At 55.4% G+C, this 22,307-nt stretch overlaps 11 protein-coding genes across 11 annotated transcripts; 6 read left to right on the top strand and 5 right to left on the bottom strand.

Moving 5' to 3' along the window:
• Positions 1–544: 544 nt before the first annotated feature.
• On the bottom strand, positions 545–2,367 carry SETTUDRAFT_165329 (uncharacterized protein). Its single transcript, XM_008031767.1, has 2 exons — positions 1,091–2,367; positions 545–1,041 (listed from the first exon to the last, which is right to left on the bottom strand). The coding sequence occupies exons 1-2, from the start codon at positions 2,315–2,317 to the stop codon at positions 556–558; spliced, it is 1,713 nt and encodes a 570-aa protein (XP_008029958.1). The 5' UTR covers positions 2,318–2,367; the 3' UTR covers positions 545–555.
• A 668-nt stretch (positions 2,368–3,035) lies between these two features.
• SETTUDRAFT_121630 (uncharacterized protein) lies at positions 3,036–3,896 on the top strand. Its single transcript, XM_008031766.1, has 2 exons — positions 3,036–3,112; positions 3,167–3,896. The coding sequence occupies exons 1-2, from the start codon at positions 3,110–3,112 to the stop codon at positions 3,575–3,577; spliced, it is 414 nt and encodes a 137-aa protein (XP_008029957.1). The 5' UTR covers positions 3,036–3,109; the 3' UTR covers positions 3,578–3,896.
• A 476-nt stretch (positions 3,897–4,372) lies between these two features.
• On the top strand, positions 4,373–6,445 carry SETTUDRAFT_96561 (uncharacterized protein; the record flags this gene model as incomplete). The annotated part of the gene is made up of 3 exons (XM_008031765.1): positions 4,373–5,280; positions 5,408–6,104; positions 6,179–6,445. The coding sequence occupies 3 exons, from the start codon at positions 4,373–4,375 to the stop codon at positions 6,443–6,445; spliced, it is 1,872 nt and encodes a 623-aa protein (XP_008029956.1).
• Positions 6,446–7,408: 963 nt separating this feature from the next.
• SETTUDRAFT_121622 (uncharacterized protein) lies at positions 7,409–10,030 on the bottom strand (the record flags this gene model as incomplete). The annotated part of the gene is made up of 4 exons (XM_008031764.1): positions 7,409–8,793; positions 8,842–9,574; positions 9,624–9,780; positions 9,835–10,030. 4 exons carry the CDS (start codon positions 10,028–10,030, stop codon positions 7,564–7,566), a joined length of 2,316 nt encoding a protein of 771 aa, XP_008029955.1. The 3' UTR covers positions 7,409–7,563.
• Positions 10,031–10,429: 399 nt separating this feature from the next.
• On the bottom strand, positions 10,430–12,253 carry SETTUDRAFT_121619 (uncharacterized protein; the record flags this gene model as incomplete). Its single annotated transcript, XM_008031763.1, has 4 exons — positions 10,430–11,434; positions 11,499–11,703; positions 11,756–12,022; positions 12,074–12,253. The coding sequence occupies 4 exons, from the start codon at positions 12,251–12,253 to the stop codon at positions 10,509–10,511; spliced, it is 1,578 nt and encodes a 525-aa protein (XP_008029954.1). The 3' UTR covers positions 10,430–10,508.
• Positions 12,254–12,503: 250 nt separating this feature from the next.
• SETTUDRAFT_156631 (uncharacterized protein) lies at positions 12,504–13,850 on the top strand (the record flags this gene model as incomplete). The annotated part of the gene is made up of 1 exon (XM_008031762.1): positions 12,504–13,850. One exon carries the CDS (start codon positions 12,504–12,506, stop codon positions 13,848–13,850), a length of 1,347 nt encoding a protein of 448 aa, XP_008029953.1.
• Positions 13,851–14,025: 175 nt separating this feature from the next.
• SETTUDRAFT_156630 (uncharacterized protein) lies at positions 14,026–15,182 on the bottom strand (the record flags this gene model as incomplete). The annotated part of the gene is made up of 3 exons (XM_008031761.1): positions 14,026–14,636; positions 14,686–14,791; positions 14,868–15,182. The coding sequence occupies 3 exons, from the start codon at positions 15,180–15,182 to the stop codon at positions 14,026–14,028; spliced, it is 1,032 nt and encodes a 343-aa protein (XP_008029952.1).
• An 891-nt stretch (positions 15,183–16,073) lies between these two features.
• Positions 16,074–17,063, top strand: SETTUDRAFT_165325 (uncharacterized protein). The gene is made up of 6 exons (XM_008031760.1): positions 16,074–16,109; positions 16,161–16,208; positions 16,260–16,275; positions 16,332–16,416; positions 16,558–16,701; positions 16,753–17,063. Exons 2-6 carry the CDS (start codon positions 16,196–16,198, stop codon positions 16,885–16,887), a joined length of 393 nt encoding a protein of 130 aa, XP_008029951.1. The 5' UTR covers positions 16,074–16,109; positions 16,161–16,195; the 3' UTR covers positions 16,888–17,063.
• Positions 17,064–17,720: 657 nt separating this feature from the next.
• SETTUDRAFT_95835 (uncharacterized protein) lies at positions 17,721–18,764 on the top strand (the record flags this gene model as incomplete). The annotated part of the gene is made up of 1 exon (XM_008031759.1): positions 17,721–18,764. The coding sequence occupies one exon, from the start codon at positions 17,721–17,723 to the stop codon at positions 18,762–18,764; it is 1,044 nt and encodes a 347-aa protein (XP_008029950.1).
• Positions 18,765–19,047: 283 nt separating this feature from the next.
• On the bottom strand, positions 19,048–19,657 carry SETTUDRAFT_96084 (uncharacterized protein; the record flags this gene model as incomplete). Its single annotated transcript, XM_008031758.1, has 4 exons — positions 19,048–19,244; positions 19,293–19,377; positions 19,429–19,533; positions 19,589–19,657. The coding sequence occupies 4 exons, from the start codon at positions 19,655–19,657 to the stop codon at positions 19,048–19,050; spliced, it is 456 nt and encodes a 151-aa protein (XP_008029949.1).
• A 207-nt stretch (positions 19,658–19,864) lies between these two features.
• Positions 19,865–22,015, top strand: SETTUDRAFT_165323 (uncharacterized protein). The gene is made up of 5 exons (XM_008031757.1): positions 19,865–19,996; positions 20,325–20,385; positions 20,446–20,557; positions 20,613–21,358; positions 21,435–22,015. Exons 1-5 carry the CDS (start codon positions 19,911–19,913, stop codon positions 21,717–21,719), a joined length of 1,290 nt encoding a protein of 429 aa, XP_008029948.1. The 5' UTR covers positions 19,865–19,910; the 3' UTR covers positions 21,720–22,015.
• Positions 22,016–22,307: the final 292 nt, after the last annotated feature.

The raw sequence follows: 22,307 nt of genomic DNA, 5'->3' as shown, positions 1-22,307 counted from the left end.
GAGACAAGGTCTTTTGCATGCGTGAGACTCTGTGAATGGTTGGGTTACTAAGCAAGAGAACACCACCTACGCTTTCTGGCTGTAGAGGGGGCTGACGAAAATCTCTCGCTATTTTAGGCCCTTGCACGGTAATATGACGTGTAATGCTTAAACAAGAAAAAAGGATATGGTTGCACACGGTTCCTGAATTTGGATAAAAATTGCAAAACGCTGTATGCCGGTCAATTTCAGGGCTGGGGTGCTTGGGTTACTTTGTTGCTGGCTCCAAAATAAAAAAAGACGCGTGGGGAGGAAAAGACTGCTGCAGGCACAATCCATCTATACTATACACACATGTCATGAAGTCAAGATAGGCGATATTTGCTGAGTAACGCACGGAAACCTGCATGGCGTTAATGCACTTGGTGCCCATGACTCGGGGGGGCCACCGGCATGCTTTCCCCCATGTCTCTTGCTCAAGTAAAGACTTGGTAATGCTCGGATGCCCAGACAGCCAGATACAACCAGGTGCAATGCGTGGCAAAAGGAACGTCAAACAACAACGACAACATCAACTCAAATATCTAGATGCTGCCTAATGTCATCACCAAGCCTCCACTCCTCATCCCGGACAATGCGGTCAAGCGGACTCTGCATGTCGTCCTCGTCGCTTCTCCTCGTTCCCCCGGTACCTGCATCGCTGATCACCGTAGCCCCACTAACGCTGCCGCTCGTACTCTTGGTCCGCTTCTTCTTGAACCAGCTTCTCCTGCTCTTGGTGCTTGCCGCGTCAGTATCAGATGTCACCGACGCGGCGTACTCGCGCCCGTCGCCTTCGACGAGCGTCGGATCCGTGCTGGAGGTTACGCTGAGATTGGACGAGAGCTTCCGCAGGTGATTGGCGTCCGAGTCGCCAGAAGTGTCGATTGGTACTGGCTTGGGGGTCGGGATGGGTGTGGTATCAGTAGAAGGGGTGGACTCGACGAGTTCGGCATCGCGGTACCACTTTCGGCGACGGGTATAGCGACCCCAGCCATCTTGCCCTCTTCGACCGTCCCTCCACTATCGACGTCAGTATTGATGTACCGTGGGAGCAGGCTGTTCAGCATACCTTGTTATCATAGTAGATCCAACCCGACTCCTCCTTTGACACGCCCTTGTCTGCCTTGGAGTCTTTTGCGCCGCCTTCAACCTTCCACTCACTACCCTGCACCCACCGCCATCTCGCCCCTCCGCCCTCGACTTCAGGCAGTTCAAACTCTTCTTTGGGAGGAACAGGATTGAGATGCTCGTCTGTCCAAGAAGCGCGCTCATAAGCCAGCATGGATGAGGTCCAGCCAATGCCAAGCCATCTCCGCTGGTTCTCGTAGATGGTGAAAGTAAAGCGTACGCCTGTCGACTCGGGCCGGCGTTTGGCGGCAAGCGAGGCTGCGACTTGCTGCGTACTCTTCCTACGTGGCGGGAGGGGGGGCGCACCGTTCTGCTGGGCTGGGGTGATGTCGCCAAAATCCAGGCCTGTAAGGAAGGCGCACGTCTTTCGGACCGTCCTTGATCTCCAGAGCAGTGTGCGCGTGACGCGCGCTGGTCGCGAATGCCAGCTGAGTATGATAGTGCCTACGGCCAATACAACCCGTTTCGTGGTCAGGATGTACAGGGGCGGAAGTGTCAGGGCTATCCATATGGGCAGGACAAACAGGATGCGGATGAAGAGCACGGTAAGTGCTGGGCGTGTGGTGGCCGACGTTGCCGTCCTTTGCGTGGAAAGAAAGTCGGTCAGGCGCAAGAAGGGATCGAGGAGGATGTTGCAGCGCGAAGTGAAGAGCTTCAGGCTGTCGACAATCTCCTCGAGGCTCTTGTGGTGCTTGATGTTGGTGTCCGACTCAGCGCGCCGGTGCTCCGTCTGCCCCTTCTCGCCGGTCCAGCCAGTCGATGACAAGGGAGAGTAGCGGCGCGCGTACATGCCCAGTATCAAGCCCGACACGACGATAATGGGCCCCGCATACCTCGTGACGGCGTCGCCATACATGACGACTGCCCAGAAGGCGGCGACGAGGAGAAAGCTCTCCCACGGATCGCCCGTGGTCCATGTTACCAGGCCGGCAAACTTGTTCAGCGGCAGGATGAAGGGATGCGAGTATGCGAGCACGCGTGTAATCTGTGGCGGAGTGGCAGCGAGCAGTGGCGATTTCTGGTGCACGAGTATGGCCGAGCGGCGCTTGGTCTGGGGCGTCGTCTGGCCCAGATGGGCGGGAGAGAAGGAGGCATACGTGGGCGGGTTGGCGTCGCCGGTAGAGGGCGGAGACGACGCATCGCTGAGGGGCCTATGAGGGGTGGACATGTGCTCTATCCAGGGCGTATCTAGTAGGGCATGAGCATGGTGGGTGCGCGACGCGGATTGCGTGGAGGGTGGTTGCGGGCATGGAGCATGGAAGCCACTGACCTAGTGCTGCCATGCATGGAGATGTGCGTCATCGCCCGGCTGCGCAGTTGAGGCGGATCTTCGCGATGGTCGGGCAGCGGGCAGAGGGCAGCGGGCACGAGGGCAGAGAGTAGAGAGAGCAGGAGGCCGGGCGCGAATCCAAGGCGGCATGCAGTCAGCTCTTAATATGGCGGTGCTGGCACTGACACTGGCACTGGCACCGGTGCTGGTGCTGGTGCTGGTGCTGCTGCAACCGGACATGTCTGGGGCGGGGGTTTGTGAGCATGTGAAGGCCCTTGGCCCGAGGACCTACTCCTCATGTCCACGCGCTCGCCTCGCCCACGCCTTCGCGGCAGGCAGGCATGCAGCAGGTCGGAAACATGTGCCGTGTTCAAGCAGCAAGTACTTGCATGGCTTGTAGCTGCGCAAGACGCCTCTGCTCGCTCGCCCGTGCCAGAGCGCACGAGGGATGCTGGCCGTGGCGCCGCAGTTTGCGATCGTGACGTGATTGGCTGGGCTCCGTGTCGTCACGTGCCCGCCTCGGAAACAGACCGAAGCTGCGGAAGGCGACCCAGAAATTTTGGAGCCCGCATTGGCATCGCTGCAGCGTCTGCCACCAGAAAGCATACGGCCAGCAGCCTGGTGTCTCGTAGCACGGCACCAACACGATCCTCTGCGCTTCCGCTCTTTCTCGCTTCGCTTCCGTCCACAATGGTACGCTGCGCACGCCGACTCCCTCGCACCACCCACGACTGACCACGCCCGCAGGCCCACCGCATAATAACACAAGTCGTCTTCTCCGGCGCCCGCATAATCGGTCGAGCCGTGTCCGAGTCGTACCGTCAAGCCGCCGCCTCGCAGAAGTATGCAGCAGCCAACCAGGGCGGCAAGGGTGGCGGCGCCTTTTCATCTTCCAACATCACCATGGACGAGGCCTGCCAGATCTTGAATGTGGGTCCAGGAAAGATGGGAACCATTGAGCTGGAAGCCGTCACGGAGCGGTTCAAAAGACTGTTCGACCTGAACGACCCCAAGAAGGGCGGCAGCTTCTACCTGCAGAGCAAGATCCTGAGAGCAAGAGAGAGGATCGAGAGAGAGCTGCAAGGGCACCAGCGCGTGGCAGAACGAGAAAAGGAACTACGAGAGGGCTTCAAGCCAAAATTCACCAAAGAAGACTGAGGCAGATGCAATCTAAACTAGACGAAGCGACAAACCTGTCCCAGGAGCCCGCGCCCTTGGTCGGGCTGTCAGGACTGCTGTCATGACAGACACTCGGCTCTCTTTCCCTCGCTCGCTCTCTATACACAGCGACAAAGGCGTGTCTTGATGCATTTGAGCGGCGTTTGGCATAGCGTTTGGGCCTTCCTTGGGTATGGGTACGGCGACGGCGCTCCGTGGTTGAGGGTGTAGTTTGGCTGGCACAAGCATGCTTCTGTGTCTCTCCGCTCTCGCGTGTACATGTATATTGTGTCTGATAATGTTCAACTACTGTATCATGATGCGTTGTCAGGAGGGGAACCGAATCGGGGCATTTTTCATGCAGGCCTGTTGAAAACGGCCACGTGCACAGTTCGAGGGCGTCCGCAGGCCTGGTCTTGAACAGCAATGCTCTGGCTCACGGCAGCCCCCATGCGTGCCCGACATGTCCACGGCGCACTTGGTGTCGAAGAATGGGCAATGCAAAGTGACGCGTGGAGCAAACGAGGGGCCAATTGCCCTCACCCCACAACACCAGCGGTTCGCGCTAGAGGCTTGGCTTACCTACGCCAGCACCTTCTTGACACAAAACTTTCGCGCGCAAAGACCTCTCGACTCTTTCGCATCACCCGCCGACCCAACCATCCACGCCCCCACACGCCCGCACTCACGCACGCACCGGTTGCGCCCAACGCTGACTGCATCCGCTAAACGCGACACGCCATGGCCGACTCATATCGCCCTGCGCGCGACCGCCCGCCACCGCTCGCAGACCGCATGACGTTCACGGGCAGAGATGGCGACAGCTATCGACCCGACGGCGAGCGCAACGGCAATCGCTCGCAATTCACCTTCGAGTCCACCCACCCCGCTCCCCGCTTCCCGCCCTCTGGCCCTTCCAATTCGCGAGCTCCGGCCGGCCCTGCAGCGTCCAGAAGACGCGGTCGAGGCGGGGCGTCGCGAGGCCCGTCTCGCAATGACGGCAGGAACAATGCAAACGGCCCCCGTAGGGGCGGCTTCAAGAAGGCTGCGCCTCACGAACGCGCCCTGCTTCAGCATCGTGAAAACGGCAGTCCTGAGCGCGCTCTAGGCGTCGCGGCGGATTCCAACCGCTTTCTAAACCCCGATGACCTGTCCGGCGATGATGAAACCGATATGGAGGTCGAAAGTGATGACTCTGCAAATGGCGAGCAGGACGGCGAGACCGCGCAAAGCAAGCCAAAGGCTGCGAGGACCCATGTCAAGCGTGCTGACGGCGACTCTGTGCCCAAATGGTCTAACCCAGACCCGTACACTGCCTTGCCGCCTCCCGATGAAACTACGGGCAAGAGGGTCGACTTTGTGAAGCTGATCCGGAAAGCGAAGAACCAGGAAGCCGAGAAGGCTGTCGGGCACAACTCGGTCGTTGCCAACGACGATTTCATTTCGTTTGGCGACGACGACGATGGCCCAAAACCCACACAAGGCTCATTGAATGAGTTCGCACATATTGACAGTATTGTTGATAGACAGGAAGCAGCTGTAGCCGAACATCGCGCGCCGCGTGGGCCCAAGGCTAACCACAAGCGCAAGCTCACAGTGGGGGGTATAATTGATGAGTGGCTACCCGTCCGCGATATCAATCCAACGCCCTGGATGCCCACACCTGATGCCTATGCACACCTTGCTCGTGAACCGGAGAAGTGGTAAGTTGCTCACGTTCAAACCGCCGGGCGTCTACGTGGGAACTTTGTGATTCGCATAGTGCCCAGAGACATTACATCAAGGCTTTCGTATTACATCTGCGCAGTCACTGTACTAATCTCATGCTAGGCTTCACAACGAGATCCTCGACTTTTACGATTTTGTTGCCCCCAAGCCTTTCGAGCATGAACAACGCAACAAGCTTGTTAATCGGGTCAACACCGCACTGGGTCAACGCAGGTTTCCACAAGAGAATGGCCGAATCCTCTGTTTTGGCTCGTTCCCCGCCGGACTGTACTTGCCTACAGCTGACATGGACCTGGTGTATGTTTCTGATCGATTCTACAATGGCGGACCTCCTGTTGTCGACATGTCGCAAAGGGGCGCCAACAAAAGCCTGCTGTACAAAGCATCCAACCGGCTCAAAAACATGGGCATGGATGCACACGGAACACAGGTCATCCACGCCAAGGTTCCCATCATCAAGTTCCAGGATAGACTTACCCAACTTCACGTCGATATTTCCTTTGAGAACTTGAGTGGCGTCCAAGCCCAGGCCACATTTGCCGAATGGAAACAGCAATACCCTGACATGATATACATGGTCGCACTCATGAAGCAATTTCTCGTAATGCACGGACTCAATGAGGTGCACACAGGTGGAATCGGAGGCTTCAGTATCATATGCCTGATTGTTAGCTATATCCAGCATTCGCCGAAACCGGAAAACCTCGGTGCATGCTTCCTCGGCTTTCTCAAGTATTATGGCGACTTCGATCTGTCTAGGAAACGCATCCAGATGCACCCGCCAGCTATTGTTGAGAAGGTGAGCAACAATCTACCTGCTGCTGTCAACATATAGACAGTTTTTGTGGCTTTCATCAAGCTGACATGTTCTAGACTATGCATGGAATCGACGGTCGCCCAGAAAAGTATGATGGTCTTTCTATTCAAGACCCGAATCGCCCAGAAAACAACATCTCCGGCGGATCCCACAGAGTTCAAGTCGCCTTTGATGCCTTCAAAGAAGCCTATCTTACGCTTGAAGATCGGATGAAAGCATCCCGCGCCGGCCAAGACATTGGACCCAGCATTCTTGAATATGTCCTAGGTGGCAACTACGAAACTTACTTGAAGCAGCGCTCCCATTTAAGATCGCTTAAGTGAGTGCAATATGCTTGGTCCACAGCAAACTGGCATGAATTCCAGACTTCGCTGCTTGACATAGACGTTGTAAGACCTGTTGCAGTTCTTATGGATTATATTTTTTCTGCTCCTCTTGTCAGGATTCGAGTACTGGAACATCTGAACAACTCATCCACGATTCCCAAGGATGAGATGATGATTGGACCAGAGCTATCAAGGAGATAAACCACGCGCAGTTCAACAACAAGATACTGTTGTACACGGATCGGAATCTGCGGTTACTTGTAAGATAGGCAAAAGCCTCTTTGTTCAAAACACCAAGGATCCCTCGGCGTAAGGTGTTTACCACGGTATGGGTGGACGAGTACGCATGCTTCGGCACAGTTTACTCGCCTTGCTTCTCCAAACAGGTTTGGGACGGCATCATCTTGTTTCACAGAAAGTATTCGTTACAAGAGAGATACCCCCCCAAAGCATCGCGAGACGCTCTAGGCGTTTGTTTTATTTTTCCATTTTGGCGAATTATAGACTGATACTCACATACCCATGTACTTCCGGGCCGGACGGACAGATGGACGGACATCCTGGATCGATGCGGAACAAGGCCTCCATGTTGATTCACCGAGTTTTTCCTCTCCCTCCAGACCCGGAATGGACACGGGACGAACGAGCAAACAAACAAACAAACAATTGCAACTCACAAATCTTGGATTATAGGTTCTCCATATCCCAATCTTCGCCGTCTTTCTCTTTCTCTCTTCCTTTCCCTCGTTCTGTTGTGTACTGTTAGATGTTTCCATGATGATTATTCCTCCTCCATGTTGTAACCCCTTCCTCCCCCTCCTCCCCTATCAAACTCCTGATACTACTGACACTGCTACTGTTACAGGAATATCACCAGCAATGGGTCGTCTTTTCTCATTGAGTCTGCAGGCTATATGCATGCATTCGAGGAAGAAAGACGTGTCAATAGCATCGGTCAAATGAAAACTAAAGGGGTTACTTTGACTTCTTCTCCAACTACGAGTCCAGCAAAACGCCAAGCTAGAAATGCTCAATAAGGCCAATATCCCAACACGCAATCAATCGCTCCGCTTTCCGCTTTCCACTTTCCACTTTGCACTCCCCCCTCGCACAATTTACAGCTCCTTCTTCGTCTCCACCACCGTCTGGTTCTGCGCCTTCTCAATGAGATCCTTGGCCACGGCCGCACTCTCCCTCCAGCTTCTCTGGCGCTGCCAAAACCTCAACTCAGGCGTAGTTTCGCTGAGACTGCTCAAGCGCGCATCTTCCTCAAGACTGTTTCTCGTAATCTCGGCGCCCTTTTCAGTCAACTTGGGTATACTCTGTAGCTGGCTAAGGTTCTCCTCAAAGTACTGCTTGCGGACGAGGAAGCGCTCGCGGCGTTCGTTCTGGAGACCGGGAGAGTCCAGCTTGGAAATGATGATGCGGACGCCCCAACGGAAGAGAATGAAGAGGTGTTCGGCGAAAAAGACTGTAAGGAGGAGATCCCAGAGTTGGATGTTGCTGGGACTACCGCTGGGACCAGTGTGATCATTCCAGAACATGTAGACGAGAGCCGACGTGGTGATGCTACCGAGCCAGGTGAGGAAGGAGAGCGAGTCGAGCCAGGGACCAATAGTATCAGCACGCCATGGAGTAGGGCGGCGCATCTCAACACAAATCTTCATCGCATCGGCACGAAGTTCGACCCAGTCGTTAACGAGGAACGATACAGCTGTAAGAGGCCAGACAACGGAGAAGAGAGACAGGTACCCAAACTGAACAACCATTTCACGGAAATCAGCAGTGACATCGTAGACCTCAAGCTCGGCCTCTTTGCGGACACGCTCAAGGAAGGCAGCATCCTCAGGCGGGTCATTGACAGCAGCAGCAGGTGCAGATCCGCCATTCTTAGCGGCTCGCTCCGACTGCATCTCCTTGTACTTGTCAAGTCCGCGACGCTTGAGGTATGGAACAATGAGCTCCATACCGAGATTGACCACCTGAGCAGTGACGGTGAAATAGATGACTTGCTTGCGAAGACGGTCGGGGTTGATGCTCCAGTTGGAGTTGTCTCTTTCTAGATGAAGCTGCTTCTCATCCTGGGCAAAGGGCCTGACAGCGACATGAAAGACGTCAAGGTAAGGCACAATGACTTTGCCAAAAGGAACGTAGACGAATGCAGTCAAGAAGATGCCGAGGTAAGACATGATGAAGTTCATGACGAAGATCTTCTGGGTCAAGGCTTTCTCGTATGCTCCCTGCGTCTCGTAATTCTCGAATTGAGTGAGCCGCGTAGCGGCTTTGGTAAGAATGATATTGAGGACGGGGTTGACGGTAGTCAGGATTCCAGTAGGAATGAATATCTAGAATAATCAGTACAATATGGACAGTCAAATGGCCGTAATACTCACCAAGACGCTCTTCAGTGGTCCATCGTAGACCTCAGAGATGAACACCTCAATGCCGAAAGCGGTCGCAATGACAGCCCCAAGTGAGCAAGCCGCAATGATTGCAAAAGGTATCTGTAACAACTGCCTCTGGAAGCGCTTTGAGGCAGGAAAGAAGCCAACTCGCTCGCCAGTTACTGGGTCGGTGATGGTCTTCTCAGGTGCAAAATCCCTCTTCTTGACCTCGATACGGGAGACACCCTTGACACCCCAGCGAATGCTCAGATCGGTTTCCTGGTGCTTCCAGTATTCGGTAAAGACGATGCACCACAAGGCGCTCGTAAGCGCATAAATGGGCGAAAAAGAGCCGAGGAAGAGCCACGAGAAGACGCCAAATGCTGCAGCAGGGACAAGAAAGGTGAAGTAGGACTGGGTGAAAGCAAAGTAAAAGGCAATTTGCTCTCCCAGGCGGTTGCGAATGTCATCCAGATCCTCGGTTGTGAGGAGGTACTGTGACGTCCACTTCTTGATCCAGTCCTTGTTGTAGGCATGGTCGTGCAGAGCAAATATCGACTCGACATTCTCCCATTCCCCCTCCTTGGGCGTGATGCCAGCTCCACCGTCTTGTGGAGGGTTTGTGATGAGCTGGTATATTATACGCAGCCGCTCTGCTTCGTAGAGGGGCTCTGCTTGGAGCGATTCGCGCGTGACCTTTTCAGGGGCAGCAGAGCGGACGCCGTGGATCCAGTCGTGGACGCTGCGCAGGGTTAGCCATTGAGCTGTGAAGAGGTGCAAGCCGTGCATACCGGGACCTGTATACTTCGCCAAACAGATGCTCGTCCGAAGCGACCCGCACGAAGAGCAGGAGCGAGTTGGCGTCGCCATTGCGGACCTCGGTCTGCAGGCCAGTGTTTGCGAGAGCCTCACAAAGCTTCTCGAACTGGGCGGCGGCCTTGGCCTTGTCTGCGTGTCTGTCAGCCCGTTGCTTCATTCACCCCGCCCGGCGGACCAGCATACCCGTGTTGGCAAAGCGGTAGCTAATCACATAATCGACGTCGAGGTTGCTCTGCAGGGCCGTTGATCTGGCCATATCCGACGACACGCCCGAGGTGAGCAGGGCAATCTTCAGTGTGTATACGGACCGCGAGAGGTTGGAAAAGTAGGGAATACCAGCAACAGCAGCGGTGCCTGTCCCCTCTTTTGGGGTCGACATGCCCAGGAAAGTTGTAATCAAGGTTGCAGGCCGGGGACCAGGGACCGCAAACGTCATCGTCGCGTGCCCCCCTGTCTTGGGCCATCCCTGTCCCCCATCACACCAACCCACAGGCGGATACACGAAACAGCTTTTTGTGTACCGTGGTACCGTTGCACTTGTCACTGTGCAGCTCGATGTTTTTATTTGAATTGAAAAGAAACAAACTTCGCATCCGTCATGGTGCACAACCCGTGCTGTTTGGTTGGGATTGGTAGCTCACGGTAAACCACTGTCACATGCAATATGATCAGGTCCGAAGAAACCAGGCCTCCAAAAAGAAAAAGAAAAAGTCTACGAGTGCCACGACTCTGGTAATAAGCTACGAAGCTGCGGTGCACAGAGACCATGAAATCTCCATCGTGCGCTGTCCTTGCAGCTGCTCTCATTGCACAACAGCAAGACCGTCAAAGTCGTTTGGCTAATGTCTATGCTACTCTTATGCAACAAGGTCCCCGCCAAACCCAATTGGTCGTCGAACCGGGCCTTGCGTCTTATACGGCACTATGGCCATGGCCTTGTAGGTTTTACCCATGCCGTTCGGGCCTCTATCAACGAGCCGCTTCCACCCTGTTTCCAGGCGCCTTTTCGTCTCGTCGTCCTTTGCTGCCTGGAGCAAGCGGTCAGCTCGCTCTTTGATGCCCATTGTCGACAGGAAGAAAGACTGTTCAACGGGGCCATGAACTTCAACGCCAGGAGAGGCATCCAAGGCCGAGTCTGCCAAAGCGAGAAAGTCTACATCGGCCGAGAGGTCCACCAGACCCGGCGATGCGAAAGGTGAGACTGTAGTGTGCGATCGAATTCCGCGAAGCGTGTTTGCCGGAATGGTGTCTAGAGGGCCATAGTCGAGAATAAGGGCTGCGCCAGACGGCTGTGACTTTGTGAAGTTTTCCTCGTCATGGTGCGGTCGATTGCGCTGAGTAGCCGGTGCTGAGGTATTGTCGGTTTTGATATTACTACCACCTATCCGCACAGCAAAGTCAGAAACATAGGCGAGCGATTCAGGTGAGATTTCAATAATCGCATCGGGCGTCTTCTCCAGCTTCTTGTAACGATCTGAGAGCTTGGGTAGGTACAACGAATGTGGTGTTGGTGTCTTCGAGACAGTCAGCTCAAAATCGAGCCTCTCCGTGTCTTTCTTTGAAGTTGATGTGTTCGCATCTGTGTATGGGGAAGTTGGCGACACAACAAGCTCATGCCAGTTGTTCTGGGGGGTCGTTACGCCGTGCTTAGGTTTTATAGGGCCTGTCGGCGTAATGATAGTGGACGAAGCGGGTATTGAAGATTGTGCGACATTTTGAAATACGTGTATCGGGAGAGCATCGAAAAACTCATGAGCAAGTATGAACGGGGTCGCCGTAGCTTCTGCGCACATTGTCAGTAGTCCATCAAACAGGTGCTCTCATCGGAAGAGGGTTTAGAAACATACCCTTGGGTACAAGCCGGATATCTTCACACCACTCAATCTTGCAGCCTGGAATGTACTTGCACGGTGCGGTCAAGCCAATATCGCTCTTGGTAAGATCGTCGGTCCCAGAAAGCAGCTTTGCCTGCTGTTTCTGCAGGTAGGGTGATGCTTCGATGAGATAGATGGTTTCGATGCTCTTGGTGAAAGTCTTGAAGCTTGATATCGTCTAATGCCCTGTCAGTTTCTTTTTCGGGCCCTCCACTCGGTGTTTGCCATACCCTCAGCACATCGTCCATCAACGTTCCTCGTCCAGGGCCAACCTCGATAATCTGCACTTTGTCTTTCCTTCCTTGCGCCAGCCATTCCGCATATACCCATATTCCGACTAATTCGCCAAATATTTGGCTAATTTCTGGCGAAGTCACAAAGTCGCCCTTGGTTCCGAATTGATCCTGTCCGCCGGTGGTTTGTCTTGTGTAGTAACCGCTGTCGGGATGCGTGAGGCATTGTCGCATGTAGGCAGCTACAGAGATCGGACCAGTCGTCTGAAATATCGATTAGACCGTTATATGCGGCAGGGCGAATTGGTTGCCTACAGTGATGGCCTCAGCCAGCGTCTTTGCGAGAGGCGTTGACCACTGCCTTTCCGAGCCTGCAGAAGTCGAAGTGGACGACCAACGAGAAGCGCATTTTGTCCCCTGGCGTCCAATTGGCCGCGAAACTGAACGACCGGTCTGCGCCGCTGCTCGCAGTAAATTGATAGACGGAGTCCTCATGTCGCAATGCTCTATCGTTGTGCCATGACGTCTGCGCATTCGGAACTAGGAAAGTTTCGATCGGAACGCCGAGGTGAACGAAGCTATGACCATCATCACCACCACCACCTGCGACTACTGTCTCCGACGCTCCGATCTGGACATCAATCATATTCCCCAATATTTTAGCAAGTCTCGTGCAAATATAGGGTTTGAAAATAGCAAGTCGGTTCCTGCAAATCAGAAGTACCGTGGAAAAAGAGAAGGAATAATGGCATCACGCTGGGCAAACGACGAAGCAGACAAGGCCGAAGAGCTTCGTCGAAAGAAGGAAAAAGAAGAGAAGAAGCGTCTAAAACTTCAAAAACAACAAGAGGCAGAGGCGGCAGCACGCGCAGCGCAAGAAACAGAATCGCGGCCGGCGAAGCGTCGACGACTGTCGGCAGGCGAAGATGATGAAGCAGACGCCAAACCAAGAGAAGCCCAAGAAGAAAGAAAACTACTGCGCTTCGAAGGCGGAGGCTGGACTTCCTGTCGCCACACATCCAACTTTGAAACCTTGAACCAGATCGAAGAAGGGTCCTACGGCTGGGTATCACGAGCACGCGACATAACCTCGGATACGGTCGTGGCTCTGAAAAAAGTCAAAATGGACTATAACCAAGACGGGTTTCCCATTACCGCATTACGCGAAATCTCGATTCTCCAGCGCTGCCGCCACGCCAACATTGTCAATCTCCATGAGATACTCGCAGGAGACGATCCTCAAGAATGCGTCTTGGTCATGGAGTTCCTGGAACACGATCTCAAGACGTTGCAGGAAGACATGAGCGAGCCGTTCATGGCATCAGAGGTCAAGACGCTACTACGGCAATTGGTATCTGGCGTGGGGTACTTGCACGAGAACTTCATCATGCACCGGGATCTCAAGACGTCGAACATTCTGCTCAACAATCGGGGGCAGCTCAAGATTGCCGACTTTGGCATGGCGCGATATGTTCCGCCTTCCAACGCGCCTCTCACACAGCTGGTAGTAACGCTCTGGTACCGCGCGCCAGAACTGCTGCTAGGCACGCGTGACTACGGCACAGAAGTCGACATGTGGAGCGTAGGCTGCATATTCAGCGAACTACTTGCCAAGGAGCCGTTGCTGCAAGGCAAGAATGAAGTCGACGAGCTCTCACTCATCTTCTCCCTCTGCGGCCTGCCGTCTGAGAAAACATGGCCGCAATTCTACCGGCTGCCCAATGCAAAGAGCTTGAAACTGCCCCGAGAGCACAGGAACACCCCTGCTTTCAATCGTGCCAAGTTCCCCTTTCTCACGGCCTCGGGTATCGACTTGCTCTCATCGTTGCTCTCGCTCAACCCGGAGCATAGACCCACGGCGAACGAGGTCCTGGCACACGCTTACTTCAAGGAGCAGCCAAAGCCCAAACCAGCGGAAATGTTTCCTACATTCCCGAGTAAGGCGGGGCAGGAGAGGAGGCGAAAGAAGAGTCCGAATGCGCCCAAGAGAGGCGAGGCGCCAGGCATGCAGGGCAATCTGGACTTTAGCAGTATTTTCAGAGGAAGAGAAGACGAGGAAAAGGGCGCAGGATTTCAGTTGAAGATGACTTGATGTCTGAACAGAATACAGGACCTTGTGATGGAGTTGTTGATTCTCACGTCACGGCAGATGACATGGATAATAGTACATTCTAAAGGCGGCCAACCCTTGCATGCGCCACTCATGTATCGACAGCTTTCTGTATCGATACCATTTCCAAGATACCGTAGTGTAAGCACTAAGCGGCTCATCTGCGCTCCCTACTTGGGCTGCGGTCACTGCCGTAGGAGCTATAGCTGGGGCTTCTCCTTCCCCTGCCTCCACCGCTTCCACTGCTAGGGCCGCTTCGCCGTGGCGGGCTGTCTCTCCGGCCGTAGCCTCGTCTTGGAGGCGATCTGGACGGTGACCGGCTGTAAGAAGAGCGTGAAATGCTCCTCCGCGGCGAGCGGCTCCGAGAACGTGTGTATGACCGCGGACGTCCTCCCCAGCCTCCCCGTCCACCACGGCCGCCTCTGCCCCGTCCCCATTGTCCTCGATCTGGCGACATTCGGCGCGGTGGAGAGCGGTAACGCGGCGGGCCGTCCATAGGCGGTGGTCTGTATGCGCCAGGCGGTCCTCCTCCCCGCGGACCCCGCCCACCGCGCCCATATCCACTATCAAAGTCGTCCTGAAACCTATCGCGCGGGGGTGGGCCTCTGCGCGCTGGTGGAGGCGTTTGCGAAAAGCGGCGCCGGGGCAGGACGATGGAGACCTGAATCTTGGCTCCGTCCAACTGTGCGTCGTGCATCTTGGCGATGGCGCGCTCGGCGTCGTCAACCTCTTCGTAGAGGACGTATGCTATGCCGCGGTTGATATTGACTAGTTGACAGTGAGTCGGACGCTTGCGCGACTACAAGCTCCTACGTACAAGTCGGGTTCATGGGCATGCGGACATCCTTGATGACACCGTATTTTCCAAATATCTCGCGTATGTGGTCTTCTTTGACGTTCTTGGTCAAGGCCTCGACTACAATCTGGAGGGAGCATTAGCGATTGGCAGGCAAGGCTGAGGCCGGAGCAAGCTTGGGTGCGGCGGCTTGCAGTGCTCACCTTTGCACTCCTGGGCGCTGGCGAGCCGTCTCTCGGGGTCGGGCTGCGGGTGTAGCTCCTCCCTCGTGAGCGCGACCTGCTGTCTGGCGTATAGCTGCGGCGCCCATTGCGCCTGGGAGACGGCGACCGGGGCGAGCGGGAGCGGGTGAGGGAGCGGGAGCGGGAGCGCGTGGGTGACGGTGGAGAGGCTGAGCGGCGCGGGGAGGCTGATTGTGCTGAGCGGGAGCGGCTGGGTGATCTGGTAGGCGACCTGTCGCGAGATGGGCTGCGCGTGCGCGATGGCGAGCGCGCTGGAGACGGCGAACGGGACGGCATGGCTTGGCTTGTTTCGCTGGGCGCAGCGGTCGCGGCGGGGGTTTGTATGGCGGCGCGTAGCTAATGTGCGGCTCGACGTGTGGGGGAGCGCTTCGGCCTCGGGGCCCTTTACGCGTACTGCAACTTTCTGGCGATGGGCGTCCGGCTGCGACCTGCGCCCTAGCGTGGGCACGTGACGGGCGCACCCGCACCGCAAACGGCCAGGACACCAGGCACAGGCGCCACAACGGTGCCGAGTCAACGAGGCGGGCTGGGGCCAGCAGTGGGCGTGTACACGTCCACGTCAAATCCGTACATACTGTAGGCGTGCAGTAACGGCCTCGTCTGTCCGAGTGTGGAGTCGCGCCTCCAGAGCGCGCCGTGCTGTCTCCAGCGCAGAGTTTTGCGTGGCAGCCGAGGGCCCGTTGTGGGTGCCGTGGCCATGTCACGCTATTACTCTCACATACAGACATGCAGTCCCCCACCATGCTGCGCTCGCTGGCTCCGACCCCAGAAAGCGGCACATGGGCGCGGCCGGCCACTGGGCAGGCGGGTATCGCGGCCGGCCTGGTGCTCTCTCCCTCTCTCCCTCTCTCTCTCTCTCGCTCTCTTCGGCGCTGGTTGCTGTGCCCGTGGGTTGCCAGGCGGCGGGCGAGCAAAGGGCCAAGGGCAGCGTCGGCCCCCCACACGATAAGCAGCCGCATGATGGCGCACATGGAACGCGTGACGTGACAAATGGGCCGGCTCCGGGTTGCCAGAATGCAATGCAATGCCAGGCCAGGCCAGGTGGTTTGCATGTCAGAAACGGGAAGCGTGAAATGGCGTCCGCCGCCTCTCATTGACAGAGGCGGGGTCAAAACAGCCCCACTATCAAATCGCGACTTAGCCCAACAACGCAGCACCAAACCTTCTCACCGCATCTGCTCTCTTGTTGTGACTAGTCAAAAGGTACCTGCATCGACGCTGTCTTGCCTCTGTCAGTTTTCTCATCTCGCCCAGCTCCCGCAGCACGCACACGACCCCCTCCATTAAACATGTCCTGGCAAGGTGAGTAAGGCACCAGCTCGAGACGCCCGCGCCGACTAACACAGCCGCCAGCATACGTTGACACCAGGTATGCCGCACCCCGTACCGTCTTGATGACGCCGCACATCTAACCCCTTCGTCCAGCCTCGTCGGCACCGGCAACATCGACAAGGCCCTCATCTGCGATGTCGAAGGCGCAACCAACTGGGCCGCGTCCCCTGACTTCACGGTATGTCGTCCGGCCCTGCACCCGCGGGGCACAACAGCTATCGTCAGCTTGACATGAGGGGCAATCAACCACACGCACACATACACACACCCTCTCTCTCCCCGGACGCCGGCAATGCAGTCAGATGCTGACGATTCGCAGCTGTCGGATGAGGAGAGGGCCGTCATTGCCAAATCCTTCAACGACAAGTCCGAGCCCAAGAAGGTCATCTCCGAGGGTATCAAGGTGAACGGCGTAAAGTACATGACCATCGAGTCAAGCGAAGATGCGCTCAAGGCAAAGAAGGTACGCTCCCAAGGCACTGCCCGTCGGGGCGAGTACTGACAGCCGCACCAGGGCAAAGAGGGCGTTGTCGCCTTCAAGACTGGCCAGGCCGTCATCATTGCCCACCACCCCGAAACCGTCCAGACGACCAACGCTTTCTCCTCGGTTGCTGAGCTCGGAGACTACCTGAAGAAGCACGGCATGTAAAGCCTTCTCTGATTTGGAGCAGTTTGGACGTTAAGGATATTTGCATACCCTCCACCTGAGGAGCGGCCGACGGCATCATAGGGAGGAATGACACGAGGACATAGAAATGAATGATGACGCATGAGATAGCGGCATTGGAGGACTCTCTTCGATACAATGACAAATCTTCACACCACACCCCACCAGCCTGACAATGTGTGGCCTCAGCAACAGCATACTACGAGTGTCTCCCCTTGAGAGGTCCGAATCAACCGTATCGTAGCGCCTCCGCAATACTAATTCACATGAGGCTGCATTGCGTTTGTATCCTATTGTACCCGTAATGTTCAATGCTTACCATGGTAAGGACCACTATAGACCCCGCGACCATACAGTACCAGGAGCTTTGCATACATGTTGGTCGGTCAGCTAGATGAGTACCGGGTTTTCTGTTCTTGTTTCGTGATTTTTGTGAATACCCTTTTAGATTTTTGGTTCAACAAAAGCCGTTCATCGTGGTAGCCGAGATACCTCGAATACAACGAAGCAGACAATGGCAGTAGAGCCTGGTTAGCAGCATATGGCCATGGCGCCTCATGCTGCATTCAAGCGCGCAAACGGCAGCCATGAGCCTTTCACGCCCTCTCTTGTCCTCACGAGGGGCGCCAATGGTGACTGAGGGGTATTGAGGCCTCGACGAGAGCCGCGGTCCACGCAGCCACGCTAGAGAGCCATGGGGAACTCCGACCCTTGTCCGCGCATCATTCCATCATTCATCTACTCACCACCGCGACAAGTCCCGCCTAACAACCAGTCACAAACGTGACGACGCCTTCTCCCACAGCCCCACGGCAATGCTTCTCGAGCACCTCAACCCGTGGTACCGCCCTCCATCAGAATTCGACCTTCCGTCCCACGCAGCCCTCTTCTTCCAAGCGCCCGTGAAGCTGCTCCTCTACCACGCATACCACTTGCTCAATTCCCTGCATTCCACACCAAGTCCCTCGCATACATCGCCTATACGCGTCGTCTGCCTATCGGATACCCACAACCAGATTCCCGAACATGTTCCCGACGGCGATGTGCTCATCCACGCCGGTGACATGACGAATGACGGGAGCGTCGCAGAGATACAAAGGCAGATTGATTGGCTGAGCTCGTTGCCGCACAAGGAGATTGTGGTGATTAGTGGCAATCATGATACGTTTCTGGATCCGAGGGTGCGCCCTTCGCTGTCGGAGGAGCAGAGGAGAGGCAGGATTGACTGGAAGAGGGTGCATTACCTGCAGCACCGTCGTCTGAGCCTCACAATCAAGGTCGAGCCGAGGAATCGCAATGGCCCTGATACAGCCACGCCGTTGCTGGCTGCAGAACAGAACCGCAGACGCATAAGCATCTACGGCGCCCCCCAGATACCCGCGTGCGGCCCCATGAGTGTCCACGCTTTCCAGTACGAGCGAGGCCAGGATGCTTGGTCAGAGACTATACCTGAGGACATAGACATTCTCATCACGCACACACCACCAAAGTTCTACCGCGACCTGTCGTTACCAACGGGCATAGGGTGTGAGCACCTGCTCGCCGAAGTCCAGCGCGTGAAGCCTACTTTGCACGTGTTTGGTCATGTACACTGGGGGGCTGGGCAAACCGTGGTATGGTGGGACAAAGCACACGATGCCTATGTGCGCGGGCTCTCGATGCAGTCGACCTGGACGCGCGGCGTGCTGAATCCAAAACTATGGTGGAATGTCGTCCGCGTTGTCTACCGCGGCGTGAGAGAACTACTGTGGGACCGTGTGTGGGGAGGCCAGAGCCCCAATACCATCATGATCAATGCAGCCCAGATGCGTCAAGACACGGGACAGCTGGGCAACTCGATCCAAGTCGTCGACATCTAACATTGCCCGTCACAGTTTTACCAGAATCAGTCGTAATCGTAATGTATAAACACCTTTTTGATCAACACAGCAGTAAGCACTTCATTGTCGGGAAGCCTTTTCGAACTAAAAAGGATTCTGTTGATTTAGCTTGACTATCCCGCACGAGAAGCCAAGTTCAACATGGAGACCAGGCAGATTCGCCGTTCCCCGCGACTTTATTGATCGTGGTCATGAAACCATAAATCGTGCAAACCATGCCATGCCATATTCCACCACGGAGCAAAACACTTTGCGCACATGTTCAGAGACGACGACCACGGCGACCACCCTTCCTCCTGGTAGAGTCGGAAGGAGTAGGAGTGACGTCCTCGATACGTCCAATGCGCATACCAGCACGGGCAAGAGCGCGGAGAGCAGATTGGGCACCGGGGCCGGGCGTCTTGGTGCCGTTACCACCAGTGGCTCGGATCTTGACGTGGAGAGCGGTGATGCCGAGTTCTGCGCTTGTCAATCAATGCACATCCTAGCAAACACCGCACAACTTACCCTTGCAGCGAGCGGCAACGTCCTGGGCTGCCAACATGGCGGCGTAGGGAGAGCTCTCGTCACGGTCGGCCTTGACCTTCATACCCTTTTGTACTCGTCAGTCTGTGTCGCCTCGAGTGCTCTGGACTGCACTTACACCAGTGACACGGGAGATGGTTTCGCGGCCGGACAGATCGGTGATGTGCACGAAGGTGTCGTTGAAAGAAGCGAAGATACGGGCGACACCGAAGACGAGCTCACCCTATACAGTCGTCAGTTTATGCTGCTTTTTCCCCAATTGTCTCGTCGCGACGCACCTCGCGGACCTGGGGTCCGAGCTGGATGTTCTCCTGGGGAGCGCGGGCGACCTTCTGCTTGGGAGGCATTTTGGCGGTATATGCGTGCTTGACGGGGGCTGGCGGGTTCGTGATGCGGTCGGCGATCTTGGAGGTCGAACTTTTGGTGGGTGGTAGATTTCGGTTGTGCGCGGAGGAACATAACGCCGTGACTAGCGCGCCAAGCCTCTGACTGGACTTTTCTCCTGCGGCTGCGAGACACCTCAGCTCCTGGCATTGCTTCGCCATGGGCTGAACTTGACCACGACACACAGGCACAGCAGCGTGCGACTCATCTGCAATCATGGAAGCCGGCAAGAGTGTCGGCCTCATTGGCATGGGCGACATGGGCAAGATGTATGCCCGCTGCCTCAGCACCGCTGGCTGGAAGTGAGTGCACCCGCGCGCCCGACAGCACCAACCGCGCTGCTTTATGACTGGTAAGTCCTTGATTCCTTTTCTGCTTCTTCTCCCCCGTTATGATGACCGTGAGTGCATTTGGCTCGAGTACGGCGCCATGAACACGCTGACGCCGTGTTGGTTTTCAGCATCTGGGCATGGCGCCGTCGATGATGTGAATTCTCGCTACCTTATTTATTACACCTCTGAACTACACGCAATCTTTGCCGCATTGTTCACACGTTTGGCTCGGACTTTGCTAACCAGTGGCTCACAGATGACATGCAATAATCTATTCCACTAACATGGTGCCTCCAAGGGTCCACGCTTGCGACCTCCCGGATAAGTTTGATACGTTGGTAGAAGAGTTCAAGGACTTTGTAGGATAGCACTTTTATATATGTTACTCACTGAATGAACGCATGCTGAGACTGCGCCAGCCCAAGGTTGAAATCATGCAAAACGGCCATTTCGTGTCTCGATGCAGCGACTTTATCCTGTACAATGTTGAGGCGAGAAACATTGACGCCGTCGTGAAAGCTTTCGGTCCTTGTATGAATGATATGCTGCTGCTGACATGTGTGTGGACTAACGGGACTGCATGTAGCCACCAAGGTCGGCGCCATAGTCGGAGGACAGACGTCGTGTAAAGCGCCCGAGATGGATGCTTTCAACAGCCATCTTCCCAAAGATGTCAGCATTGTCTCTGTGCACTCTCTCCATGGGCCGGGCATCGACCCAAAGGGACAGCCGCTGGTGTTGATCAAGTACCGCGCGTCGGATGAGGATTTTGCCTTTGTGGAGAAGGTCATGTCCTGCCTCGGGTCCAAGCACGTCTATCTCTCTGCTGAGCAGCACGATCGTATCACAGCAGACACGCAGGCTGTGACGCATGCCGCCTTTCTGAGCATGGGCGGCGCATGGTTCGCCAACAACCAGTACCCATGGGACAGCTCCCGCTATGTGGGCGGTATCGAGAATGTCAAGATGAACATTACCCTCCGCATCTACTCCAACAAGTGGCACGTCTACGCTGGTCTTGCCATTCTCAATCCCGATGCCCGCAGGCAAATCAAGCAGTATGCCGAGTCGGTCACGGAGCTGTTCAAACTCATGCTCGCCGGGCAGCGCGACGAGCTGCGTGAGCGTGTGTACACGGCGCGCAAGGCCGTGTTTGGCGAGAATCCAGGCGACAAGAAGCTACTGCTGCGCGACGACCTGCTGGACCGCTTCGCGCTGGGCACGATTCCAGAGAAGAAGCTGAAGAACAACCATCTCAGTCTGCTGGCCATGGTCGACTGCTGGTGGAAGCTGGGCATTGTGCCTTATGATCACATGATCTGTTCTACTCCTGTAAGCACCACCACCACCACCACTCGCATCAGTCGCAGCATTCGGTTAACAGATGTGTGTGTGTGTGTGTCTGTAGCCCTCGCGCATGTGGCTCGGCATCACAGAATACCTCTTCTGCAACCCGACGCTCCTCGAGGAAGCCATCGACACGGCCATCAACGACAACACGTTCCGCGCCGACGATCTCGAGTTTACGTTTGCAGCCCGCGACTGGAGCTCGCGCGTCAGCCTCGGCAACTTTGACGGCTACAGAGACAAGTTTGAGCAGATCCAGAAGTACTTTGAGCCGAGGTTCCCCGAGGCCACCAAGCTGGGGAATGAGATGATCAAGGTCATTCTGCAGAGGACGCAGGATGCTTGATGACGGTGTGTGTGAGAGGGTGTGATTGATTGATTGAATGATGGAACCAAAGTGATGTATTACGGGGGGGTTTTTTTTCTACGATTTGGTCTTGAGTCATGTATTTTGTTTTGTTGTGTTTTTCTCTTCTTACAGGATTGGGTCTTGATATTAGTTGATTCGGTGTTGTGGGCGTGAGATGACAGCCTCGTAATACCATGTATCAAGACCAGGCCCGATTTTCCTTGATCATGATTATTATAACTATTCTGGCTAACGTATGTGGCAAGCGAGCGCCGCAGGTAAGCGAGCGCCGCACCCCACCAAACCTGCGCACCTCTCCTATCTCAACGAACAATGGCTCAACGTAGCGCTACTCAATTAGCTTTAAATGAAGCAGATATTTAGCTTGCTATTTCTTCTATTAATCTCTATCAAACACAAAGTAATCGTCGCGCTGCTGCTGTCTACAACGTGTCTGAACGAACAATCCGCCGCCGACGCGCTGGTATACCTGCTCGACGCGATTGCTAGCCTAACTCAAAGAAGCTCACTAAGCTAGAAGAGGAGGTGATAGTTGATCATATACTTGATCTAGATCTACGTGGA

This window comes from Exserohilum turcica, assembly GCF_000359705.1.
Source record: "Exserohilum turcica Et28A unplaced genomic scaffold SETTUscaffold_6, whole genome shotgun sequence".
In the NCBI taxonomy this organism is placed as follows: domain Eukaryota; kingdom Fungi; phylum Ascomycota; class Dothideomycetes; order Pleosporales; family Pleosporaceae; genus Exserohilum; species Exserohilum turcicum.
Note: the sequence above shows the minus strand (reverse complement) of the source record. Positions and strands in the feature narration are given on the sequence as shown.

Excerpts from the sequence above, each read along its gene's own strand:
- SETTUDRAFT_165323 (XM_008031757.1), top strand. The coding sequence starts at position 19,911 with ATGGAAGCCGGCAAGAGTGTCGGCCTCATTGGCATGGGCGACATGGGC. Across the intron at positions 19,997-20,324 it reads CTCAGCACCGCTGGCTGGAA|GGTCCACGCTTGCGACCTCC; the intron begins GTGAGTGCACCC and ends GGTGCCTCCAAG. Across the intron at positions 21,359-21,434 it reads ACATGATCTGTTCTACTCCT|CCCTCGCGCATGTGGCTCGG; the intron begins GTAAGCACCACC and ends GTGTGTCTGTAG.
- SETTUDRAFT_165325 (XM_008031760.1), top strand. Across the intron at positions 16,417-16,557 it reads CCGCGTCCCCTGACTTCACG|CTGTCGGATGAGGAGAGGGC; the intron begins GTATGTCGTCCG and ends GACGATTCGCAG. Across the intron at positions 16,702-16,752 it reads ATGCGCTCAAGGCAAAGAAG|GGCAAAGAGGGCGTTGTCGC; the intron begins GTACGCTCCCAA and ends CAGCCGCACCAG.
- SETTUDRAFT_165329 (XM_008031767.1), bottom strand. The coding sequence starts at position 2,317 with ATGTCCACCCCTCATAGGCCCCTCAGCGATGCGTCGTCTCCGCCCTCT. Across the intron at positions 1,042-1,090 it reads GGATCTACTATGATAACAAG|TGGAGGGACGGTCGAAGAGG; the intron begins GTATGCTGAACA and ends TGACGTCGATAG.